At 31.2% G+C, this 26,896-nt stretch overlaps 1 protein-coding gene across 1 annotated transcript; it reads left to right on the plus strand.

Annotated features, from left to right (window-relative positions):
* The first annotated feature begins 837 nt into the window (after positions 1 to 837).
* Positions 838 to 26,896, plus strand: LOC148600751 (integrator complex subunit 11-like). The gene is made up of 18 exons (XM_088555137.1): positions 838 to 945; positions 5,050 to 5,061; positions 7,067 to 7,152; positions 8,019 to 8,092; positions 8,886 to 8,997; positions 9,751 to 9,867; positions 10,991 to 11,089; positions 12,847 to 13,020; positions 14,498 to 14,617; positions 15,382 to 15,477; positions 16,510 to 16,632; positions 17,520 to 17,609; positions 20,051 to 20,213; positions 21,896 to 22,006; positions 23,335 to 23,399; positions 24,181 to 24,323; positions 24,965 to 25,088; positions 25,617 to 26,896. Exons 1-18 carry the CDS (start codon positions 918 to 920, stop codon positions 25,671 to 25,673), a joined length of 1,794 nt encoding a protein of 597 aa, XP_088411263.1. The 5' UTR covers positions 838 to 917; the 3' UTR covers positions 25,674 to 26,896.

Raw genomic sequence — 26,896 nt, forward strand, 5'->3', positions numbered from 1 at the left:
CTCAGTCCTTTATTACCACGAAAAAAGAAACTGATTCAGAATATAAATTACACAAATGTACAAACAAAGGACCACTAGCAGTTGACTTACATGCCAGCTCCAGACCAGTTTAAACCTATAAAAAGGTATGTCCCCATCGTATATAATATAACTCTAAATTCTTCCCATGCGGGGTTGAGAATCACTGTACATCAGAATAATATGAATGGAAGAACATTTTTGTTTTGTTTTGTTTTTTGTTTCTTTGACATGGGAAGTTTCCGTTTAGTGTAATGTGCACCCCAGCTCTCTGTAAAAGCTCCTTTTTATACATTCTGAAAGACACAAATAACGCTTTTTTTTACCTCGACTGATCGTTTAGGGAAATAACAGACTCCTTGCTGTCATTCTGAACTACATATAATACAATAGAATACGGTGATCCTACAAATTTGACAACAATACAAGTTGGTGATCGAACCCAGGACTCCTTGTACTATAAGCCCATGCCCTAGCAACTAAGCTTAAGAATTACTAACTCCACTAGCACAGCTAATGGATCGAGTGTGTGGTAATAGGAAGCCTCCGCTACATACATGTAGATGGTGGTATTATTCATCGCAATATATACAACTTATAATTAACAGAATAAATGAGCTATCTGGATTCAACTTATTTACAGATCAAGTTTCATATGTTTATTGTTTTGAAACACAGTCTTAATAAAAAAGATTACTTGACTCAACTAAACACTGCTTCTATGCCAGTTGCATAACAATAGAATATTTGATGTACACATTGAATCATTATGTCTATTTTGATTTATTTCGTTTCGTTTTGCTTTCGTTTCGCATTTTACAGGTTCATATTATTTTCAATATGTCAGCGCCCAGAGGAGCAAGCAATTTTAAGTGAAAGGCTAATACTTTTTAAAAAACATGACAGAGATTCGTGTTACCCCGTTAGGTAAATGCCATTTTAAACTATATAGTTCAAACAGGCAATTTATAGACACACCATGTATATATATGTCATAAGTTACCTGTGATTTTGTTTTGGACTTGGTTGTTGGCAAAATTGAAAAAAAAAACAGCCCCTACACCCCAATAAAAATATGTCTGTTTCCTTCTACCCTTCTTACCCTACTCTTAAACATTTTATATTGGTTTTGCTCAGGTGCTGTTGAAGTCTAAAGTCAGTAAGTGACCCCAAAAACTCACTTGTAAAATGTTTTTGAAAAAAAGAAGTTCCCTACCTACAGAGAAGAGCCATCAGTACATGTATTCTGTCACTTGTAAATTTTCCCTTTGTTTCTTTACAAAATTGCTTTAAAAAAATTATAGGAAGGTTATTTCTAGATAAATTTCCATGAATTTTCACAAATAAGGCAAAAAAAATTAGTTTTCTGTTATCAGCCAGAAAATCAAAGTACTTATGTACCAAATCAATTTATATTAATTGTTTGAATTTTTACGCTTTAAATAATTGTCTAATCGCAAAACAAGGGATAAGATAAAAGTAAAGAACTGTGATTGACTTCAAATGAATCTATAAACACAAGATTGTTGTTGAAATCAAACTCTTTAATTTAAATTCACCATTCTGATTACCATTGATAATAAATTTATTGAATTCACATGGTATCATAGCACTTTGTCAGTTCACATTGTATTCAGATTCGTCGTTGGTTTACATGCAGTTGAACACAAAACTTTCATTGATGTCCTGCATAATTGACCTATGTACAAACTACTATTTTTGGCCTTTTCAAGTTTCTAAATTTTCAGGTCAAATTCAATTTAGAGAATTCCAGATCTAAATTGTCTCTCAAATTATTCAAACTAGTGTCACAGTCGTTCAAATAAGCTTGCTCTTGTCACTTCTCATCTAGCTGCAGTTAATTCTCAGTTTATAAGTTATACATATAGTTCAAGTGTTATAGACTTGCAGAGACACTTACATTATACAGTTATTAAATGGGTTGGATGCAATAGACAAGAATATTTGTCCTGAGGTACTGAGAATGATCAAGTGTTCTATTGCACAAGGCCAACGAGTGCAATAGAACACTTGATCATCATTCTCAGTACCTCAGGACAAATATTCTGGTCTATTGCATCCAACCCATTTAATAACTGTTATATTACCTAATTTGTCTATGAGATATGATAAAGAATGGAAATGGGGAATACCTTAAAGAGACAACCATTCGACCAGGAATAGGAAATTGACCGCTCCATGTTTACGAATTGGCAGACCAGAGTCACATCTACGTGCAATAGATCGCCCTGTCCTGAATAAATTTTGAAAATAGAGAAAAATATGTGTATATATAATAAACAAGATAAAACCTTATAATTAGGTAATAAATATTATTACAAATATCAATAACACTAGACAGTAGACTGACCCTATTCATGGAAAACTTGCTTTGTCAAAATTACTATGCCACTGTCTTAGCAAAGTTCTATGTTTATTTGTCATCTCCTTCCGATGTCATCATCGAGGCTATAACATTACCATACTAAAATCTTTCTAGATTCAAATCAGTACACAATTGGTTTTCAACCCAACAGTCAGCTTTTAGTTCCTTTGACTCAATGTTTTTGGTTGTTGTTTTTTTCATTTAAGAGTGATATGGTACCATAAATAATAGAACACACCTTTTTGGTATAACAGCCTTATGCAAAGAAAGGCTCCATTTTTTGTATTGCTTGGCCAAAAACAAGCAAATAATAGCATGGAACCCCTTTCTTTATGGCAATCATTGGATTATAAACCCCACATAAAATATGAAGACAGCTCTTTTGATTGGTACTCAACTTAAGATTGTTGATTTCATTCCCAGCTTAACATGAAATAGCTTATTTTGTGTCCAACAACTTGAATATCGGAAGTAAATGTAAATGCATGGAAATGAGCAACTGATAAGAGATTAGAAGTCAACTATATTTTTAATTGGATCGTTGTTAATTCAAACCAAATTATTCAGCATATTAAGTTCAGATTAAAAGTTGTGTATTGGTTTTGTTTATATGTTAAATAATATGAAATATGTGAAGTAAATCTTAATATTTTCGAAATAATGGTAAAGGATATGTTAGCGTTTGCATTTGTAAATCAGTTGAACTATTTTCCTGCAGCGGTGTAAGAGATAGTTGCAGATGCTAACAGGCTTCACAAATCTATTGGCTTTGGCGACTGCTAGAGCAATTCTGATCTCCAACCTAATTTGATAGAAATAGTGTTGGTAGCTATAGGTCAGAAAATAATTTTGTTTTAAAATTTTTTTGGTGACATTTTTATGCACACGTGATACATGTGCTTTACCACAGTAATATGATTTTATTGATACAATGTTTTTTTATCTTTTGTCACACACTCTTTTTAAATTACTTCTCTTTAAATTCATATGCAATGACAATGTATAGGGCTTGTTTCAATTTAAGCCACCATTTTATCGTACAAAATGTACATATAAATGCTGAAACTGAAGACAGTCATCACCAAAAATCTGGAAAATAGAAGTTAGAGAAGTTTGATTTTTTTACATTTCGCAGAAAAACTTTAGAGTTTTTCAAATTTTATATATATGAAGTCTTATCACTGGATATCTGTCTGAAAATTCCATGGATAAAAGAATTTTATGTGCAGATTAGAGAACCAAAAGAAGTTTTCAATTTTTTTCCCAAAAAAAACAAAACAAAACAAAACAAAAAAAAGGTATGATGATTTTGAGTTGATGTCTCATGCCCCTTAAGGCCCCCTCCAAAAAAAGTTTTGTTTCCTGTTATACCAGAAAAAATAATAAACATCTTATCAGAACCAAAATTGGATATAAAATATTTAAGTCCATAAAGTTTTAAAAATAGAAATTGTTATCCTGTTATTTATAAAATTGTTTTTGCTGTTTATTTAATTTGTACAAAGCAATTTGACACAAAATGACATTCAAATTAGCGAAAAATAAATCACAACTTAGATAGGTGATTTCTTGTATTGATCAAATGCTACATGTATTCTAAAGTTCTATTTCTATTTTGAGCTCACCTGGTTCAAAAGGCCCAGTAAGCTTATGCCATCACTTCACATCCATTGTATGTCATCTTAAAATTTTTCACATTTTGCTCTACTTAACTGTATGAAATTCCCTAGACCAATTTTAACCAGACTTGGCAGAAATGATGTTGGCAAGAGCTTCTACAAGATATCTACTTTTGGTTCTATTTGTATCAAGTGGCTCTGGAGATGGCCTCTCAAAAGTTACCATTGTAATCCTATGTGTGGATCAAACTTGCTTGCTATATACATGTTAAAATTCAATTTTGCAAATAGAAATTATTTCCACTAGCTAAAATTTACTTTTGAATTCTATATTTATCATAAGTTCAGTTAAAAAATAACCAAAGAAACTTTGATTTAGCAAGTTTGAATTGTCTGCGCTTGCTTTATAGAGCTAGTGGAAAAAATTCTTAAATTCAATCCCAGCTATGGGAAAACACATTTAGGCCTTTATCTCTGCCTTTATGTGACACAGGTGGTTCAGTGGATGGCAGGAATAATGTAAGTATAGGAAACTCTCTTTACCTTTTGTTTAAATGATCAAATATTACCAGTCAAGGATATTTCAAACCAACAAACAGTGGCCCATAATTGTAAGCCCCATTTCTATAATGTACCATGCATAACAATTTGATGTCAAGTCTGTGCACGGTTAAACCAGGAACAATTCACTTTAATTCCATATTTTATTAGAAAGAGCACGTATAATGCATGCATGATCCAAACACATAGAGCATAGATACTACAAAAACATTCAACACACAAGTAATCTCAATATATACATATACATTTGTATGATGTATACCAAACATAAAGTAGCTACATGTATAGTCAGAAACCACTATTTACTGTTATGTTTTTACATGTATGTTGTTGTAAATATGGTCTACTCTAAATATTAGTCTCTTGGTTCATGTTGGTATCTTGATGATTTGAATCATTATTAGTTTCTTGCATTTGTTTTTTCAAGAATGTATATTGAAACATTTTTGTTTTTTTTGTTTTTAGGAGCTGGCCAAGGTAAGTTTGTACATAGTCATAATTATGAATATACTGAAAAACAACATTAGTAAATCCACATAAAAGCTTTCTGTTTTTGTGGGTAATCAGGCACAGATTCATAGTTGGCTGACACTCGATACACCACCAAGATTGAAAAAAACAAAAATTTTGTGAAATCTTGATTTTTAACCAACTCTACCCCAAAAATAATCTTGCTTCGCTTGGTCTTAAATTCTATACCTGAAATCCTTGATCTGCCTCTGATAAGTCAGGTTAACATTAAAATGAATGTTTTGTTATGTAGGTACATATGTACACACATACACTGTAATATATGTAAGGAATGTAACTAATATCTGAATATTTTGTCTTGTATAAAGATCTTTGGTTCGATTTACGCAGAATAAACTGTAAAGCATTAATGTTATGCGTAAATCGAACCGAAGTTCTTTATACAAGATAATATATTCAGATATTACTTAGTTACACACCTTATAATTTAATATTTTGGCAAAAAACTAAGATAAATTCATAATAATTTATTCCAATACACATGCCACTTGACATGATTATTTCATTGATAAAAGTAGTCAGGTTAAAAGGGGCATGGTTTAAAGTTCATGACCATTAGTTTTGATCAGGTGATAGGACAATTTTTTATCCAAGATAAAATAAAACATTGGCATCCTTTCGAACAGTAAAATTTGTCATATTGAATTACGTAGATATACATGTACATGCATAGTATGTATAGTACAACAGTTATCATAACCCAAAACTACTTCATAGATAGAAATAATTTTTTTACAGCAGATGAATCTTAAAGAACAATTTTATATTCGTATTGCTCCTGAAAGATGTGTTCACAATATTGAAATTCAGTGGAATTTTACCACATAATAATCAAGAAAACCTCCATGAGAATCCCTTTACTACCATATTTACATGCGCATTAAATAATTATAACATGTAACTTCTGTGTTTTTCTGGAATTTAGCTGTTTGTTTTGACAAAATCTTTAACACATGGATTTGTTTCTTTTGATACAATCTAGAAGATATGTTGTACAAGATGTACTTTAGTCAGACTTACTTTTGGTGATATCAGATTTGATAAAATACTAGAAATTCTTTGTGATCTCACTTAAAAGCAATGTAAAAGATTATTTTAGCTGAAAAATAACTGTTTTCATATATACATTAGAAAAAGGACCAGATATGGTAAATGCTCCATTGTATAACCTTAATGAAAAATAGTAAATACTTTCATATATCATTCAAAGGTCTTCAACAAGCAAAAACACATCATTAAGTAAGCTCTGAAAGGCCTGAAAAACAAAAGTAATAATATCCGCTGTAACAGATCAATGACATTTTGATTTTTTTGTGGTTTTGAAATTTATTTTAGGTACTGCTTGTATCATTTCATTACAATTCCATTCACTGACATCGCCACTAAATACAAAGTTGAAAGCATATTGTTGACATACGGATGCACACAACTTTCGGGACTTGATACAAGCAGTTGAGTTATCACATATTTGATTGAAAAACATTGTTTTTGCATATGTGATAAAGGCATTATTTTATGTATGTTATCTGCCCCAGGGCAATAACATATTATTAGGGCAATATCTGCCCTTTTGTGAGCTTTACTGACATCACTTCCACACAACTGTTTAGAATGTTATCCTGTTCATTGGCAATGTCACAGTTGATTTGATGTAACGTTGTCTGTTGTAGATCATGCACATTATTTGCTTGTTTTTTTTTGTATGATTTCATTAATAATTTAATTCATTTCTGGTATGAAAATATGTGGTAAACAGATTAAAAAGTGGCCTTTTAGATATTGCCCTTGTTGTCAGCCATTATTGATATCGTCACTCAGGCTAAGACCTCAAGGCCAATATCAAGATCCCAGGCTGATAACAAGGGCAGTATTAAAAAGGCCATGTATTAATCTATAATTACATGTTATGATTTATTTATGTAATGAGTATTTATATCAACTATTTTTATAGATGTTGGTCGAAGCTGTATTCTCATCACCATTGGTGGAAAAAACATTATGATGGATTGTGGGATGCATATGGGATATAACGATGATGTGCGTATATAATCTACATTTTAGTAATTGCACAGTGTAGTGATAGTGTATAGGACTTGTGAGCTAGATGAAAAAATAACAGTGCTATAGGATTTTTGAAAATGTTAAGTTTCATTGGAAAACTCCAAATGAAAATAACTTGTCCATTATTTAAGTCTGCTTTCAATGTTTCACAAAACCTTTCAGAAATTCAACTTTCCTGATTGCTGAAGAAAAGTTGGAACTTCATAAATTATAAATTTCCTCACTGTAGTGCAATTAGTACACTCGCCCTTGGTGATGGGATATTGGAATCCTAGAACACTGAAAATGCAACATATTATAAATCTGATAAAATGAAATAGCAACTATACCTGTAGATGTATTTTGTGATTTCTGCTATTAAGGAATAAAACTTTTTCACAAGATAAATAAATTTCACATCAAGGTTTTGATTTACAACAAAGATTTAGATAATGGAAAAGGAATGGATATTGTGAAATGTAACAAATGCACCAGCCTATGAACTTAATCCAAAATAGTAAATACTTTCTGAGGTCACCAAAAGGTTTTCAACAAGTACAAATACAACTTTAAATAACCCGACGAGGAAACTAATGAAATCTATGGTAACAGATTTGTGAAAATTTATTAAAAATCAAACTAAAAAAGTAATACACAAAAACACTTAAATGACAGTAGTTTTTTTTCGTAGGGATGCAATTAGGGTCAAATATCCCTGTTTGCCGAAACAAGATTAAAAGATTTAAAAATTTGGAAATTGTAACCTGCTAAGATCTAAAAAAAAAAAGATAAAGACTGTCTAACACTGTTAGCAAACCCAAGGAGTTGCTGTTTTGTTATTGAATATTTTCTTCTAATTGCAGAGAAGATTTCCTGACTTTACATACATCACACAGACAGAAAGGTTAACAGACCACCTGGACTGTGTTATCATTACGTAGGTCTATTATTACAGTATAGAACAGTGCTAGTTTGGAGGTTAAGACCATAATTATTAGCAGAGTTTGTTACTGTGATACTTCATCTCAAGACCTCATAACTAGCTTAGTAAATACCCCCCATTCATTGAGTGAGTGGTATTTTACCCACACTGCCTGCAGTTGAGTGTGGTATACTAGATTATCACACAGAGGAAGAATATTGCCCAAGGCAAAGTTGAGGTTGATATTCTTTTCTGAGTGTTGTGATCTAATATACCACCCTTCACTGCAGGCTGTATGTGTTATGTTTTACTGAATATCATGAAGTTTGTGTTTGGATAAATTCTTGAAACTATCTAATGCACCATTATTTAATGGAAACTTGAGAAAATATCTCATTCCTCTTTGCACAATTTGTTGTGTCTCCATTGTGTCCTTTGGCCAATAAATTACTTACACTTTCTTTATTTACATTTGCAAAATCCATTGTTCAATTAATTATGAAGGAAGGGTGGTATCATCCACCTTTTCAAAATATATTGGATGTAGAATCTTGTTGTTATAAACCTGTAAAGTCAGGAAGAATTGCATTACAGTTACTTGTCAACTGGTAGGATAGGTATTACATTCACAGGTGTACTGGTAGCACAAATTTCCCCTGCTATTGAAGTCACTGGTAGGACAAAACTCCCCCGCTGTTAAAGTCACTGGTACACTGGTATGACAAATTTCCTCTGCTGTTACAGTCACAGGTGCACTGGTAGGACAAGAGTCCACTTTACTTTGTTACACTTTCATTTATTTTTTTAGACATTTCCATTTGGACCACTGTGGAGCCCTGCCATACATGTCAGAAATGGTTGGATATGATGGACCAATCTATATGACACACCCAACAAAAGCTATTTGTCCTATTTTATTGGTATGCTTTAATTTAACTAAAATCTCTTTTGGAAAGTTGAATTAAACTGATACTAGTTACAATACAATTTTTTTTATTTTTTTGAGTACTTTTAAATAGTTCTAAGTAGAATTTTGTCCTATGTTATGACAATATTTCTTACTTCATTACAACTAAACACCTGTGTGAACTTTTGAACAATGTCATTCTTGTTTGGAATATCTGCTAACTATGTTGACTTTAATCTCGATATTTATCTATTTAAACTTGAAAAAGCTACATACAATGGTGAAAAGTTATAACAGAAACAGATCCTACACTGTGTTTCACCTGTTAAACTACCCAATACATTTCTACTCTCAGTAGAAAAGTTTTCAATTTAAATGCTAGTTAAATCTCGTACTTTAAATAAGAAAATTAAGTGTAGAAATGTTGTTTTAATCCAGCATAAAATTTTCCGTTAATCTGTGAATGTAACTTTTAGACACTTCGTTGAAAATCTTGAACAAATAGACATTAAAAAAAATTTAAATAAGATTTTTCGAATCACAATTTTAGTTACTTTGCCTTTTTTACTGTACATTTACTTCCAATTTCCTCAATTTCCAATTTTTTGTTTGCTTAGTAAAATCATGTCTTATATAAATGTATGTACTGTGTACAGTGATCATGTGCATACAAGATATGTTGTAATTTTTGTTTTATTTTCCATCCCTTTTTACATGTTACATGATGAATGGAAATCTGAAAATATCCTCTTTTTTATTGCTGTAGGAAGACTACAGAAAAATAACAGTAGAAAGGAAAGGAGAAACAAACTTTTTCACATCAGAGATGATAAAAAGTTGCATGAAGAAAGTTGTTCCGGTAAATCTTCATGAAGTCATCAAGGTATGCTGAAAATATTTAATTCAATTACTTTTTCCCAAAACTTGTCTTCTCCAGAAATTAAGATTAAAGGAAAACAAATATTTCCTTGCTGATTTCTTTAATAATTTAGAATTTACATTTCATCACCTTCTGGATTGGGGCAATAACTAATACTACTGTCTGTCTCTGTAGAAAACAATTGATCAGCTGAAGTTTAGAATCCTTTGGAATGATTTTAAAATTGAAATGGTACTTAAGTTTATTGGTTCGTAAAGTACATAAAACTTTGGTCTCAGTTTCCTGTCTATTTCTTTTAGTTTAAATCACCCATGTTCTATGGACACATTTCTTTAAATTAAGTTTTACCATAGGTTAAATATTATTTGAGTGTAAAATGTATTCTTTGTGTTTCTGAATGATTTGTCAAGTTATCTTCAAATAATCAACATTGTATTTTTTAAACTGGCTGTTGTTTCATAAATATAGACCTATAGATGTAATATACATTGAAACTGAATTAAACAGAAACCTGGACAAACCAGACAACTTCTAGAGGTTCTTTATATAACCAGTGTTTATCTCCCTAAACCCAAGTAATTCATTAGCCTTAATGTGGTTGGTTCGACAGATTTTACTCTATAGATTATAAAAATCAGTTGTGATTATTGTTTTATTACCATTCTTATGTTTAATCAGAAAAAAACATTTGTATGTCAAATTGAAATACAAGTGAAGCAAAGGGTTTGTATGACATTGTTGAAATTTTAGTACTCTTCTGTCTAAGAATCAGGCAAAATGTGCATAAGGTGTGATACATGAAGAAGAAAAAACGTACAGAGATTTTATTGCATAATCCAAGTATATATGCCTCATAACCTCCAGATCATCAGTCTGTAAAGTTTTTATGATTTTGATAGGTCAAATTTAGTTGAAATACGCTGTGGAAAAAGGACAAGGACATTTTCCTGCAGTTTCCCCCATATGATCAGTCAAAAAATATCAGTCACAGATGATTCAGGATGAATTTAAATAACTTTGAGATAAATGATGTGCCACCCATTGTCTGATTCTTACACAGAATGGTACTTACAGAAAATAAATAATCAGCAATTTTGAAGAAAGAGAAAATATTTGTTATTTTTAGGTTGATGATGAACTAGAGATCAAAGCTTACTACGCTGGTCATGTGTTAGGTGCTGCTATGTTTCAGGTTAGGGTGGGACAACAGTCAGCTGTCTACACAGTATGTATTAAATCTTTACTTCCTGTCCTTACATTTACAGTTTTATGGGAATTGTAATGGCCATGACCATTGAGATTACATTCTACTGACTGGTATATGATAGAGAATAACACCAGCATTACATCCCATTGTTTCAGACTGGCTGTGGTTCTTTCTGTCCTGTAAAATACTTGCAATATGGCTTAAGAAAGTCAAAACTACTAATTGGGAAAGCTTTGACAATAAAAAATGTTTGGAAATGTTGTTCATGGAAATCATGAAAAGAAAGTTGTGACTAATTGTTAATTTATTATATAGAAACAAAGCAAATGTTCCATGTGTAATAAATTTCAATAATTCACATTCAAAATAAATTCTGTAATTTCACTCTTAGATAATGTCACAACAGTAATATCAATCTACCAATCACAAAAATTAAAAATTATGATGAAAACAGCAATGAATTATTAAGAAAATCTATAATAAATAGAAAAATCAATTGGTTATAATGAATAACCAAAATATAATTACTAAAAGAATGCATGAAGATTTTTCTCATACACAGAATAAATTCTGCTTGTTAAATCTTCATTGCTTGTAATCATATTATGATTTTCACTCTTTAAGTTTGGTTTATGCATCTGTATTGACATCCACTTAGAGATATATAGTAATAAAAACTCATGACAAAATCATACAACCAACGTGATTACATCTACTTCCTTATTGTCAACTTTCCTTTCATTTGTGGCATTATCCATCCAGCACATGCATATGGAGTTTTTATGAACAACTTACACATTATGCCAGAGTTTGCAGTAACTACACAGATTTTTTGTACTCTGCTAGACTTCTTACAATTAGGCTTCTGGAACAGGGTTATGTTGCTACAAGGTTGAAGTTATCATTACAGAAGTTTAATGAACCATAAGAACAGTGTCATAGTTTTTCTTTCTTCTTCCCTGGACTTGAGATATTATGAGCAACTGAGCAGGTGTTTCTAGAAAAGTATTGGATGCTTACCCTAACAGTGCACCTGGTCCATGCTTCCAGTTTTTAGTGGAGTCTGAGTTGCTCATTTACTTTTGTTTCTTTTGTTCATATTATTTTGGTTACTTCATGTTCTTAGTTATGAATGTCTGCTCTTTGTCCTTGGAATAAATTCTTTTGATTTCCACTCTTATCTTAGTTCCTTTGATTTCCACTCTTATTTTAGTTCCATTGATTTCCTTTCTTATCTTAGTTCCCTTGATTTCCACTCTTATCTTAGTTCCCTTGATTTCCACTCTTATTTTAGTTCCATTGATTTCCTTTCTTATCTTAGTTCCCTTGATTTCCACTCTTATCTTAGTTCCCTTGATTTCCACTCTTATTTTAGTTCCATTGATTTCCACTCTTATCTTAGTTCCCTTGATTTCCACTCTTATCTTAGTTCCCTTGATTTCCACTCTTATCTTAGTTCCCTTGATTTCCACTCTTATCTTAGTAAAGATGCCACGTTCCTTGCACGTTAAAAAACCCTACTGTGGTATTCTCCCGGAGTAAGAACCATTTTCCTATTTCCAGTGACAATCAAAATTTGTCGACCCCATTATCCTTGTGTCCTATCCCATTTTTCATTTCATCATCATTTCATGTTCATTTTATCATCCACTTCATGTTCATCACCTGAATATAGCTGAAATATTGCTGCTTGGGCATTAAACCCCAACAAACAAACAAACTGTTACATGTATAATAAAACACACTGCCTAACTGCCTAACTATTTTGTAACTAGGGAGATTACAACATGACCCCAGACCGTCACCTTGGTGCAGCATGGATTGATAAATGTCGTCCTGATCTACTTATATCAGAGTCTACTTACGCCACAACTATCAGGGATTCTAAACGATGTAGAGAAAGAGATTTCCTGAAGAAAGTTCATAGCTGTGTAGAGAAAGGCGGGAAGGTTGCTGAATTTTTTTTTTATTGACTGATACTTCCCTTTCTTTGTAAAGAATGAAAATTCTAATGCAGCATTTGTTGTAATGTTGAATTTCATTGGATAACACCTTCAATTTCATTGGATAACACATTCAATTTCACTGGATTACACCTTCAATTTCAATGTATCAGTTCCATATTTGACTGCTTCAGAATATTTTAATGCATGCACAAATTGTATTTTTTAAAGATCTTTAATTGTTACTTTCACAGATATTTTTAAGAGTTACATTAGAATTGAGATAGTTGTATTTTATTTAAAGATTTGTATTTATTAATTTTGTTTGGTTTGATAGTGGCAAATCTATGATCAACCCAAATCAATAAGTTATTTTATTAATATCTCTAGAAAAAAAGGTCACAGTTTTACAGCTGTCAATGTAAATATCAGCATCAAAGACAAAATAGCATTTAATATTGGGGATGATTTTGAACTTTTTCAAAAGGGTCTACCATCAGTTCATTTGGGAATATTCCCTCGGAATCGGAAATTTTCAAACTATAAGACACAGAAATAACATGACTCCTACACTATGAAGTAAAATAATTCATTACACATTTAATTTTATTTTAAAAAATAACCATCAAATAATAAAAGTACCTGTCTCTGTTCATAAACATGGTAAATCCTTCAAATTTGACCAGAGTGTGATTTAGATGTAAACTTTTGGTTGATTTACAAAGTAGATCTGGATAGGAAAGCAATCACGGACATGAAAAAAATCCAGATTTAAAAACTTAGATACAGACAATTAGGATTTTTCCAGTCGGGGAATGGGGCCTCCAGGAGAGAAATGAGGCTGCCGGATGGCCCCAACTGTAGTAGCATCATCCCTGAATACACTAAATGCTGAATACTTTATTGCCACAAACTCAGCAATAAATGGTTAAGGCCCAATACAGATAACTGTTATACATGTTAGTGAATATGGTTGAACATTATTCAGATAATATGGATGACATTATTTGTTCCGCTTTTTAGCAGAATTCTTCTATTTCAAACCTGGATTTTACCATTAGGAATAATTTTTTACAGTATATTTACTTGTGATTTTGCCAATTTTTCGCTTTCTTTGTTGACCTGGTAAATTTAAACAGCAGTAATAATATGTATTTATAACTATAGTAGACTTTTCCTAATGTTCAAACAGTTTACTATGAATGAGGATGTCAATCTGAGAGCTTTATACAAATTATGGTTTAAGAGAAGACATACTGACCTTTTTTCTATCTATTATATTATCCTCAGTCATCTCTACTGAAAAATATTTTATTGCTAAAATGAAAATTAGTCTATCAATATTAATTTCTTAGTACTGAAATCAGTCTTCTATCAGAAAATCTGTTTAAAGCCAACATGTTTATTTTACCAGAGTTGGTAGAAGGCCCTTTAACCCAATAAGATGTTCAGTGTACATGTAACCTTATTAAATTATCTTCAGGTTTTGATTCCAGTATTTGCTCTTGGAAGAGCACAAGAACTGTGTATTTTATTGGAGAGTTACTGGGACAGAATGAATCTCAAAGTACCAATATACTTTTCCTTGGGATTGACTGAAAAGGTGAGACTTTCTTACAAGTATAATGCTTTAAATTTCTACATCAGTCAATGACTGAATTTCCAATATATTTCGCTAAGTATAGTGAGAGAGGACTACCTTGAAATTTCAAGTGGCAGTCCTTTAGGCTACCTAGGCTATATTAGTTCTAAAAATAGTATTAGACCAGATGAAGGGACCGCAAAATATGTTTGAGTGCTACCTACTTTAACTATCAAATAGTCCTGTGGGTAAAATACTGAGAAAACTTAAAGCCTGAACTATATGTGACGAAAATATGAGGAGAATGGATATGGTGAATATGTCAAAAAGACAATTACTAAACCAGGATGATAAATGTCAGCTCTAGGCCATCCATGGGTCTTCAATGAACAATGCAGAAACCCTCACACCACTGGACAGGCTGCATCTGGCCTCAAAACCATTTTTGACAAAGTTTTAAGATATACGGCTATATTTTACTTTGATATTTAATAATACACATATTCATTGATTGGAGCAGAAATTATGTGAGGTACCAAACATTTATAGATATAACTTTTTACAAGGTGTGACTTGGTGGACCTTTTGTCTTAGACTATTTTCCTCGGTACATTTTTTTTTGTACATAGTCTAAAAAGAGTAAAATAAAGGGAATTTGTGCAAAAGACTACAGGGTTAATTGAGTGTAAATAGGAGGATATCCTGACTGGGATTTATGTGGGGTTGATCCATTGTAAAAGTGACATAAATGTTAAAGATCTTATTTGAATTCTTTTTTTTACCAGGCAAACCATTACTACAAGCTGTTTATTACATGGACCAGTCAGAAGATTAAGAAGACATTTGTACAAAGAAATATGTTTGAATTTAAGCACATCAAGGTATTTGATTTAAACTAGCTAGCCTTAAGATAGAGAAGTTGAGTGATCCACCCTTCCCTTTTATATGTCACAATGCTCTTGACAAGTTATTTCAGCATTAATAGTATTTCTGTATCTAGTAAACTCCTGTTTTAGTTGTATTTCATTTAAATAACAGTCTATGCAAGAATCATGCAAATTCTGTAATATGTGACACACCCCAAAAGAGGCTACATAATTTTATTTCAACAGTTAAGTTGCTTTATAGGTCTATATAATGGAATAATCACTCATTCCAATCTATCTGTCATTAGGAGATAATCTACATTAAAAAATCTAAAAGTTTCTATTGCATTTTAGTGCCATTTACAGAGTTATCTCCCTTAATTTTGAATTCTATAGTACATTATGTGTAACTTTTATCTCATATGAACAAGGGTTATATGAAAATATGCTAATTTTTGTTAAGTATGGTATTATACACAAAATATCTAAACTAAAAATATGTAGGCTTTCCGACCATTAATCACATTTTGCATGGTTCTTAGTTGGAGTGCTACTTAAATGTTCACTTGAACTGATAAATAATCAAATAGACAATAACAGTTCACTGACAATAAACTCATATAAAGAAAATGTGAGGCTATGACAAGCATGTGCACCAGATCGAGCCAAATTTGTATATTAAAGTTTTATGTCAAGTCATTTTTGTTCAGCTTTATCAGTTAAGTTTCCTGTTTTACTAGTTTGTACCAGTTCATTTTATTTTTTTCCACTAGATCACTGTTGCAAAATTCAAACATATTTAGAAATTATGCTAAGCGTTTATGTATGACTCTCACGAAATGTTTCAAAATTTCAACTTTGGCAATTTGAAAACTGGTTTTCAAAGATTCTGTCCAAACAAATTAAAATAAAAATCTAGATGGTTTTATTTTTTCAAAGAAATTGGTTTAAATTTATAAAATCTGTGCACAGTATATACAGAAAGTAGTTGAAATTTTCTGATGAAATCTTTGACAGTAGAGTCTAAAAATCAATTTATATTTGCAGCCATTTGACAGAGGATATATAGAGAATCCTGGAGCCATGGTGGTATTTGCTACACCAGGAATGTTACATGCTGGTCTTTCTCTACAGATATTTAAAAAATGGGCTCCTAATCCTAATAATATGGTTAGTGTGTTATGTAGTATTGTTACAAAAAAAAAATTTAAAGTTTAAATTTCAGAAATTATAATTGTCTTGAATTTAGTAAGTGCTTGTATACTGTAAAAGTACTGTTGTTAATTGGGTACCAATTTTCATAGTTTTAGTGTGTAGGCCAAACCACGAAATTTCCTTCCAAACAAAAAGCTTTCTATTGATTTGTTTACTGCAAAATTCAAGAATCTGCAAACTTGTGTTTCTTCCCTAATCCATAAAAATTGGTATCCACAAATAAAAGTACTTTCACAGAAATTTAGACACAATGTGCCTTATATACATATGTAGATTATGTAGAAGGTAATTTCTTTTTAGTTCTTGTTGGAGGAGTCACAAATGGTTAAAAGGATATAATATTGAATGATTAAGATTAAAATGATAAGTGATACAATCTAATTAATATTAAACCTATCCATTGTTCCATTCAGTCATTGCATGTAGGATCTAACACTTTCTGTTCTGATTACCTTTCTGATTAGCCAATCAGAATTCATCTTTCTTGATTTTGAAAGTTCATCTGTTTAATCATTCAATAATGTATTGGTACCCCACAAACAATAGTACCAGGGTACTTTCACAGTATTTGCAATATTGTAGCAAGAAAATACATTTGTAGTAATTTTGAAAATGTTGAATTAAAAAAATTATAAGGTCTTTTCATGTGAGATCCTTAATTGATAAGTTCAGAGTTTGTAAGTTTAAATTTGTCGCTAATAATTTTAAGCTTACAACGTTCTGTAAAGTAAACCACAGAATGCTAATACACCTAAAGGCAGTCACATTTTAATAGCAATAATATAATCATTGCAATAATGTCCAACATAAATAAAAGTAATGTTTGTTACTGAACTTTTCAGGTAATAATGCCAGGATATTGTGTGGCTGGAACAGTAGGGCATAAAATATTGAATGGAGCACGGAGACTGGAGATGGAAAATAAGCAAACTGTAAAGTTTATATACATTATATATTATATACTGAAAACATATTAATTATTGTGATATACTAATTTTCACTATTCTCGTGGTAGACAGAAAAGCCTGAAAAATAGTATATGCAAAAAATTGACTTTTAAAACTATATAACACAATATTGTTTTAAATCACCAAAATGTTCACAGAATTCATAAAAATAAGCAACTCAGAAAATTCATTCTTTAACAGTATGTAGATGTACCTGTTTCAGTACATAAATAAGTTGTACACATTTTTATTTCCATATCACCCGAAGTTCTAATTTAATGGGATTTTTAAATTAACAGTCTTTGTAAGAATCATGCAAATTTTTTAACGTGTGATACACCCACAAAAACAGCTACACATTTTTATTTTTGTTCTTAAGTTACTTTATGGATCTGTGTGATAAAATGTATAAATGCATTCAAATCTGTCTGGTTTTAGGAGGTAATTCACCTTGAAAGTCAAATAGTGTATTTCATAGTAATTTTATTGGGTTATCTCCAATAGTTTTGAATTCTACAAAACATTCTATATGATTTATATCTCCTTACAACAATTAAGCCACATATTAATTTCTGTTTACTATAACATTTTAAACAAAACATCAAAAAAATATGTAGGCTTTCAAACCATGTATCACATTTTGCATGATTCTCATCTGGGGTGTTACTTTATATGTAAAAATACAGTCATACAGAAAAAAACTACATTGTAACTATTTCTAAGACAATGTTGGTTACTTCATGATTGGTTGCTTAGATTATAACATCTATGATTTCTCTTTTTTACATAATTCACAATATTCAAGTTCTGAACTTTTGGTAGTATATTTGCCTTCAGTATTTGAGGTGGAGGGTTTTATCTCTAGTTGAGCCAAGCATGTGACATACAGAGTTATGACTGGTTACCTGGGGGTCAGGATAGTGTGTCCAATTGATGTGGCATGCCTACCTATACACTGTTTCTTCTGTGAGCTGGCACAATAAAAATATGGCTCAGCTTGTTTTACGATTGCAAACAGGGTTTGTTCAATATATTAAAATTTCTCATCCTGAAATGCACCAAATATCTGTCATAGGACATCAGTATTCAATTAATGAACTTGTTACATGTCATTCACTGCTCATCTTAGTGCCATATTCTAATATGACATGCTTCAAACTTTAGACCACACCCATGGTAAAAAAGTGATAAACACATAACCAACATTTAGTGCAACACATAGGCTGTATCTAATCAAAACTACGAAGAAACTGGTCCTATGAAAATCGAAATAAATCATGGAAACTCCATTTTTCATTGTTTTACAATGGGCTGGCCATTTATGTTCTTATTTAACTCCTCGCTATTGCTCGGTGTAGAACAATGCAACATGAATGGCCACCCCATGGTAAAACAATGATAAAATGGAGTTTCCTTAATTTATTTCTTAATTTTTTCTGAACTTCTATATTTAGTTAGAAGTAAAGTTAAGCGTACAGTATATGTCATTCAGTGCCCATCACTATGTCATATTTTTCTGAACTTTTATTTTTTAGTTGGAAGTAAAGTTAAGCGTACAGTATATGTCATTCAGTGCCCATCACTATGTCATATTTTTCTGAACTTTTATTTTTTAGTTGGAAGTAAAGTTAAGCGTACAGTATATGTCATTCAGTGCCCATCACTATGTCATATTTTTCTGAACTTTTATTTTTTAGTTAGAAGTAAAGTTAAGCGTACAGTATATGTCATTCAGTGCCCATCACTATGTCATATTTTTCTGAACTTTTATTTTTTAGTTGGAAGTAAAGTTAAGCGTACAGTATATGTCATTCAGTGCCCATCACTATGTCATATTTTTCTGAACTTTTATTTTTTAGTTGGAAGTAAAGTTAAGCGTACAGTATATGTCATTCAGTGCCCATCACTATGTCATATTTTTCTGAACTTTTATTTTTTAGTTGGAAGTAAAGTTAAGCGGACAGTATATGTCATTCAGTGCCCATCACTATGTCATATTTTTCTGAACTTTTATTTTTTAGTTAGAAGTAAAGTTAAGCGTTCAGTATATGTCATTCAGTGCCCATCACTATGTCATATTTTTCTGAACTTTTATTTTTTAGTTGGAAGTAAAGTTAAGCGTACAGTATATGTCATTCAGTGCCCATCACTATGTCATATTTTTCTGAACTTTTATTTTTTAGTTGGAAGTAAAGTTAAGCGTACAGTATATGTCATTCAGTGCCCATCACTATGTCATATTTTTCTGAACTTTTATTTTTTAGTTAGAAGTAAAGTTAAGCGTACAGTATATGTCATTCAGTGCCCATCACTATGTCATATTTTTCTGAACTTTTATTTTTTAGTTGGAAGTAAAGTTAAGCGTACAGTATATGTCATTCAGTGCCCATCACTATGTCATATTTTTCTGAACTTTTATTTTTTAGTTAGAAGTAAAGTTAAGCGTACAGTATATGTCATTCAGTGCCCATGCTGATGCTAAGGGTATAATGCAGTTAATATCATGGTGTGAACCTAAGAACGTCATGCTCGTTCATGGAGAGGCAGAGAAAATGGAATTCTTAAAGAGTAAAATACAGCATCAGTTTGGTAGGTTTTAATTCAAGGGCTACTCCTGTAATTTAAGAATCAAATTCTAACTTTTTTGAAACCATATCAATTTCATATATGAAATCCTATTGAAAACATATAAACACCATGTGGTTTTTATTTAATTGTTTTTGTGAACTAATTTGTTAGTCAGAAACATACGTTTTCCACATTTTTTCAATGGTGGTCCTAGACATATGAAGAATATATGTTGCAATTTTTCCTGTGTACAAGGAGAAAAATAACTTTGAATATTGTTGAAAGATTATATCAAAACATTAGTTGGTAGAGTCCCTGAACTGATCGATGCAAGTAACCTTACCAACGACCAGCGACTGATCTGATCATGTTTATGTTATGTAAAATGACGGATGTTCAGTTCATGTGAATTTCAGAATTTTGATCAGAACAAATCAAATAAAGTGTGATATTAAAAAATAAATCAATATTTTGTATTCAATTGAAAATACTGTATATATTCACCTATATGTCAGATTTTAGGACTAAATTTTTAACTGCTGGGAAGGGTTTCGACTTATAGATGAGATCTCACTTATGAACCTAATTTTCAGCTTGAAAATATCAAAAGCTTGATAACTGACATGAGTATGACACCAACGTTGAACAGTCAGACCAGCACCGTTTACCCCAGTGTTAAACGATGGTTTTAGAAAGACTTGTCTTCATCTTCTATCTTTTACAGCTAAAATATGATGCAGTAAAAGAATATTTTCTGTTCAGTCTTTATTTTGCAACAATACTGGCCTTTAATGATTTTATTTCCAACTCATCTATTTGGTGTATTGATTTTCACCTGTGCTCCCTAATATAGCCAAAGATGCAAGGGTATTATAGAAACATAACCCAATAATGTACCATAATTCATGACAAAAGTAATCAATATTTAGTTGGTAATGACCTTTCTTTTTATAAATTTCTTTTTCGTTAGATAAAATCTCTTAACTTTCTAGAATATCTTCAAAAATGAGTTGTATCATAAATTTTCAGTTTTGTTCTTTGTTGTTCACTATATTTATGATTTTAATTTGGGTTATTGGTTGTACCTAAATTAGAATGAAGGAAAAAATGGCCGTATCAAAACAATCCACATGGCTTGTCAAGAGCTTAATTACTTACTACATGTACTACAAAAATGACTCTGGCTTGTAATTATTTATTTAAACTTTTATTGAAGTTATCAAAACGTACAGATGTACTCATTGTAATTAAATAATATTAGCGATGCAGCGGTCAGAAATCAGTCCAGCTTGTAAATCGGTCAAGGCTTGGTTCCAGAAATTTTGGATTAAAACCGGGGGTCCGAATTATAGGCGGATCGACTTATACTTGAGTATGTATGGTAGTAAATTTAAACGACAAGTAAATTAATTAATGTCTGAATTTATTTAACTTAATAAATTAGTGTAAAAATGGAAAACGGAAACAAACCAATCCATAAAATATGTGAATTGATCATTAGTTACATAATGTAAAAAGGAAGCGATTACTGGTTTAACGAATCAGTTTCACTGAATGATGACTGATCGAAAACTCAGTGGTTGGTGAATAGTAGCAATGAAAGTTGCATGGATTGGTTCAGGTACTGTATTAGGATCAAATACATTGTATTTACTTTATTGATATTTTTTATGGATTTTTAAAAAATCAATTTTGAATTTTAGGTATTGATTGTTTTAAACCAGCCAATGGGGAGACAGCTATTATACACACACAACACAACATTCCTGTGGATGTATCACTGCCCTTGCTGAAAAGGGAGGCAGCAAAGTCAGGTACTTTCCATATATATTTTAAAGTTTCCATGGTTACTGCTTTTTACTTGAAATAATTTTTACTGTTACAGAGAGGTTTAGATGTTTCATTACATGTAATATGATTTTATTGATTACTTTTTTTACTCTGTTTTGTCTATAATTATTTTTGTTGCTCTTGAAAATTTAAAATTGTCAGGCAAATGTTAAGGAATCCTTGTATTGTTATCTCATTCTTTGTTTGGTTTTGTATTGTAGGTATCTGTACTCCTTGGGTGCTTGTGTCCAGTTATAAGATTTGAACTTTTCAGACTTTACAAAAGACAGTATAAATGGACTGTTGTTCATGGCTATTTGTGCTTCATTTAAACAACAAAAAATAATACCTACTTAAATATTTTCATTACACTGATGAATGATAAAGTTACCCTTAATCACAAAATTTTAAATAAGTAAATTAGTAGAAATGTAAATACAAAATATTAAAACAGAGATGTTGGGAAAATGCCAATAAGACAAATACCACATAGGAAAAATTGCAACATATGTGTTCATATGGTTCAATACATATGGCAACATGTTTACGACTGGTTTTGAAATTTATCTTTTTTGCCAATTAAAACTCAAACTTAATATCTTGCCCCAATTCAAATGAAAATAGTGATTAAAATCATCTGGGAAACATTTGTTAACCTATTGATATTTAAATGACATTTTTATTTTAATTGAAAACATATGTTTTTCATGGTGGTCCTAATCATACGAAAAAAAATATGTTGCAATTTTTCCTGTGTACAACTGCACATTTCAGATCAATTATAGTGAGAGATAACATTTTTGGTCAAACTCATGTCTTCAGCAAAGGGCAATACTCACTCTAAACATAAGCTCTTATTGGGGGTCTATATGTAAGTTAGTATAGAGCTGTACTCACTTTAAACACTAGCTCTTATTGTGGCCTATATGCAAGTTAGCATAGAGCTATACTCACACCAAACATAAGCAATTATTGTGGCCTATATGCTAGTAAGCATGGAGCTGTACTTATACTAAAACGTAAGCTCTTATTAGAGTCTACATATAAGTTAGCATAGAGCTATACTCACAGTAAACATTAGCTGTTATTGGGGTCTTTATGTTTGTTAGCAAAATTGATCAAGACCCTCAACCTTTCCTAGAAAAAGGTCTATAATGACCAACAAAGTCCTGAAATGTGACTGATAAATTTGTTATGAAATGTTCTATAATAGAAATTCCTTCAGTTTGTCCATTAATAAAATCAGGATTCAATTTCATTTAGAAAAAAACAAATTTTGTTGCTCAACAGTTTTGTTAAAAAATATTTTTAGGAATGTTCCCACCAGACTCTAAGAGACAGAAATTATTCCATGGTGCATTAGTTATGAGAGGCACTGTAAGTAATAATAACCTACATCAGCCATTGATTTTGTGGTAAAAATAGCATTAAGTACATACACAGGCAAATATTTTTCATGTGAAGTTCATGTTAATCAAGCTTCACATGAAATTCACTTAACACGACTTTCATGTTATCAATTCATGTGAATTTCATGTGAAGACTCGATTCACCTGAATTTAAGGTGAAATTCATCATGAAGTTTATTTGCTCAATTCAGGTGAAAATCATGTGAAATAATTTTTCCTGTATATAATATGGAAAATATGTTCCATCAGAAATACTAAATTAAGACATTTAAATGTTCATATGCTATAGTGATTATTCTGAAATATCAAGAAAATTTTGTGTTTTACATATATAAAATTAAAAAATGCCAGTTTAGTTACTTTAAATACAAACTGGTTATATTTTTCACATTTGTTACTATGAGAGCAGGTGGGTAGATAAAAAATGGTTCACAGTGTATATTTAGACCTTCGTTGTTATATCAACACAGAAAGACTTGTATCAAGTCAATATGCCTGAGTTTGTTTTGTGATATCCTGTGATATTCATTGTGGCTACTTCCCGTCTGTAGAGCTCATGATTTCCCATTTTTTCAGTCCATGATAGTCAAACTAACTAGAAAATACAAATAAAAAAAAAAACATGTTTGCTTCTACATTTTTTGTCAAAAGGATAATTCATGTTTCATGCACATGATTTAGAAGACATTACAAAAATATACATACATATAATTCTTACTTTAATATTTATACATTCTATCTGTCCTCAGAAACTACAGCTGATAGACCCAGGACAGGCCCTGAAGGAGCTGGGATTAGAGGAACATAACCTCAGATTTACCTCAACAGTTACACTAGAGGAGGAAGGACCTACTAGTCAGACAGCAGAGAGGATATATCAAGTTGTCAAAAGGTGTCAGATTATTTGTTTCTGACTATTTCCTCATTTGTGGTACTTGTTTAAAAAATGTAAAATATCTGTAACAGGAATTTATTTATAGAATACTGTGAAAGTGTTATTGTTCGAGGATTTTTTTAGTCAACCAGGAAATTTGGTTTCCAACAAAAAGGAAATGTTCCATTTGTTTGTCTGATAGAGTTTCCAATCCACGTATTCAAGAATTCATCCATTGATAATTTTTCCCTTAAACCATGAAAATTTGTACCCATAAATAAAAGTATGGTCACTGTAATACTTGGCTTTTTTATACCCCTACTCAATGATTGGGTGGTTTATTGGAATCACTTTATCTAATATTCTGTCTGTCCTTCCAATTGTCTGAATTTTTATTTTGGTAAATAAATACTTTTACTGAAGTCTTTAAAATTGTATCAAATTAATACTGCTACTAAATTTAGCCTTGAATCTTCGTTACAATTATTCCAATATTTTTATTCTCATTTGCAAAAACATTACAGCCTTAACATGCTGCCAAAAATAGTTAGTGTTAAAATCCAAAGAAAAATAGAAGGGTATAAATATGTCTTTCTCATTATTAACCTGATTCTTAGGTGAACTTGTAAATAAAAACTCCAACATTAACTTCATTCTAGTACCCTGAAGGAGTTTCCAGTGAGTTATTCATCAGATGGTTCCATCAGTATATCTGATTCTGTGTTGATACAAGTTTCTGGTGATGAAGAGTCTAAGTCTGTGCTGGTTTCTTGGTCACATCAGGTATGTTATTTTTGGACAGTTTATTCATGAAGGCTGAGACTGATTTCCTTGAAGTGATGCATACAATGTACCTAGACTCTGTTTCTTACTGACACTTGAAATTTGTTGGTGATGTAATATCACTTAGAAATGAAAAAATCAAAATATATCATCTCCAAATTGAAAATTTGATCAGCTTGCTCATACTTCATACGATATGTCAAGAGTGCTTGCTGGGATTTTGTACTTTTGTAGATTGAATGATGCTTCCTTTCCATTTTCATAAATTATGGAGTTGTTATTTAACTTGCAAAGCTGTTGGACAGGCATATCATTGCCTTAGGAGTTCTACTGGCAGTGCTGAAGGAGACATGCTGAAAGGCTTGCAGATAATGAGATGTATTAGTATTAAATTCTTGATGTGTCATAGATCAATCTTATGTTTCAATGCCCTCTACTAATTTCTGATTAAATTACAGCCGTTAGGGGACTGTGATATTCTATGTGCAGTACTCTCAATATTTTTGTGAATTTTGCATTTATTTTCAGGATGAGGATATCGGAAGCTACCTGCTTACCATGCTGAAGACACAGCTAGCAACATGATATGTTAAAGTATTGGCAATAGATCTGATCATTATGAACCCATTAGGGTATTACATGGTCTGTTTTACCAACCAAAATAATGAAAACAGGCAGTTTACATTGAACAATTACAATGTTGTTTGGACACTGATGATTAGTTTTGTCTTGCTGTTAATTTGTAAGACATTGATAGATGTAGATTGATTCATCAATCAAAGATTTGAACTGTTTCTATTACCATGCTGAAGACACAGCTAGCAACATGATATGTTAAAGTATTGGCAACGGCAATCCCAGTTTGAACCAGACAACAGTAACTGTTTGTTTATCTTATTATCATATGAATGGGTATGTGATCAAGTTGCATTATCCATTACTCTGTGATCAAGTGGCATTGTCCATCACTCAATGCTCAAGTGACATTGTTCATTACTCAGTGATCATATGTGTTACTTTCATTGCATAATGGATGAATAAATATATGATATATTTATTCATCAAAATGACTATCTCAGTCTGTGTCAATCAGAACTACTAAGCAACTTTTACCATTATAAAAAATCATCTGGGAAACAAATACTTTTTGCAGAAATGTTGCAATCTGTGGATCAAGGTAGTTACCTCCCCTAGGTGGTGCTAAAGATTAGAGTTAGATATCCCTGCCGCTCAAGAACTAATTTCCCACAGACGTTCGACATAAACAGAGGAACAAAAAAGTAGTTAAAAAAATAGTCAAGTATGGTGAAACAAAAGATATATACTTATAGGATCAGGTTTGAAATAAATGCATGATTTTTTTTTCAATTTGTATAACAAAAAAGGCTGAATAATCAGAATGATTTTTTTTGTCATCTTTATTTTTACCTTTATTTTTTCTATCTACTTAAAGATCTTTTTTAAGGTTTTCTATGCTCTCTTTTTTATTATCAGAAAAATGTGCAAGCAGTATAAATCCATTCAAGTCATATTACCCATGTTTTTTTACCATTATTCTTGAGTATATTGCATTTGAGTAAATGTTTGTACATTTTTTAAACTTTGTATATTCCATGGACTTTCATCAACTCAAGATCTACCAACTTCTTAATTCAATTTAAACCTTATTTATTTATTTTTTTTTCATTTCTTCATTTGTTATGCATTTCAACTGATTAGTTCTACATTGCTTCACCTAACTGTTATATTTTCCAAATACTTTGTATAAAAAATTGAGTAAACAAATAAAACAAAATTTTGTAGAAATT

Source organism: Perna viridis, chromosome 12 (genome assembly GCF_037379345.1).
Source record: "Perna viridis isolate PV_CMFRI_1.1 ecotype Kerala chromosome 12, ASM3737934v1, whole genome shotgun sequence".
Taxonomy (NCBI): Eukaryota; Metazoa; Mollusca; class Bivalvia; order Mytilida; family Mytilidae; genus Perna; species Perna viridis.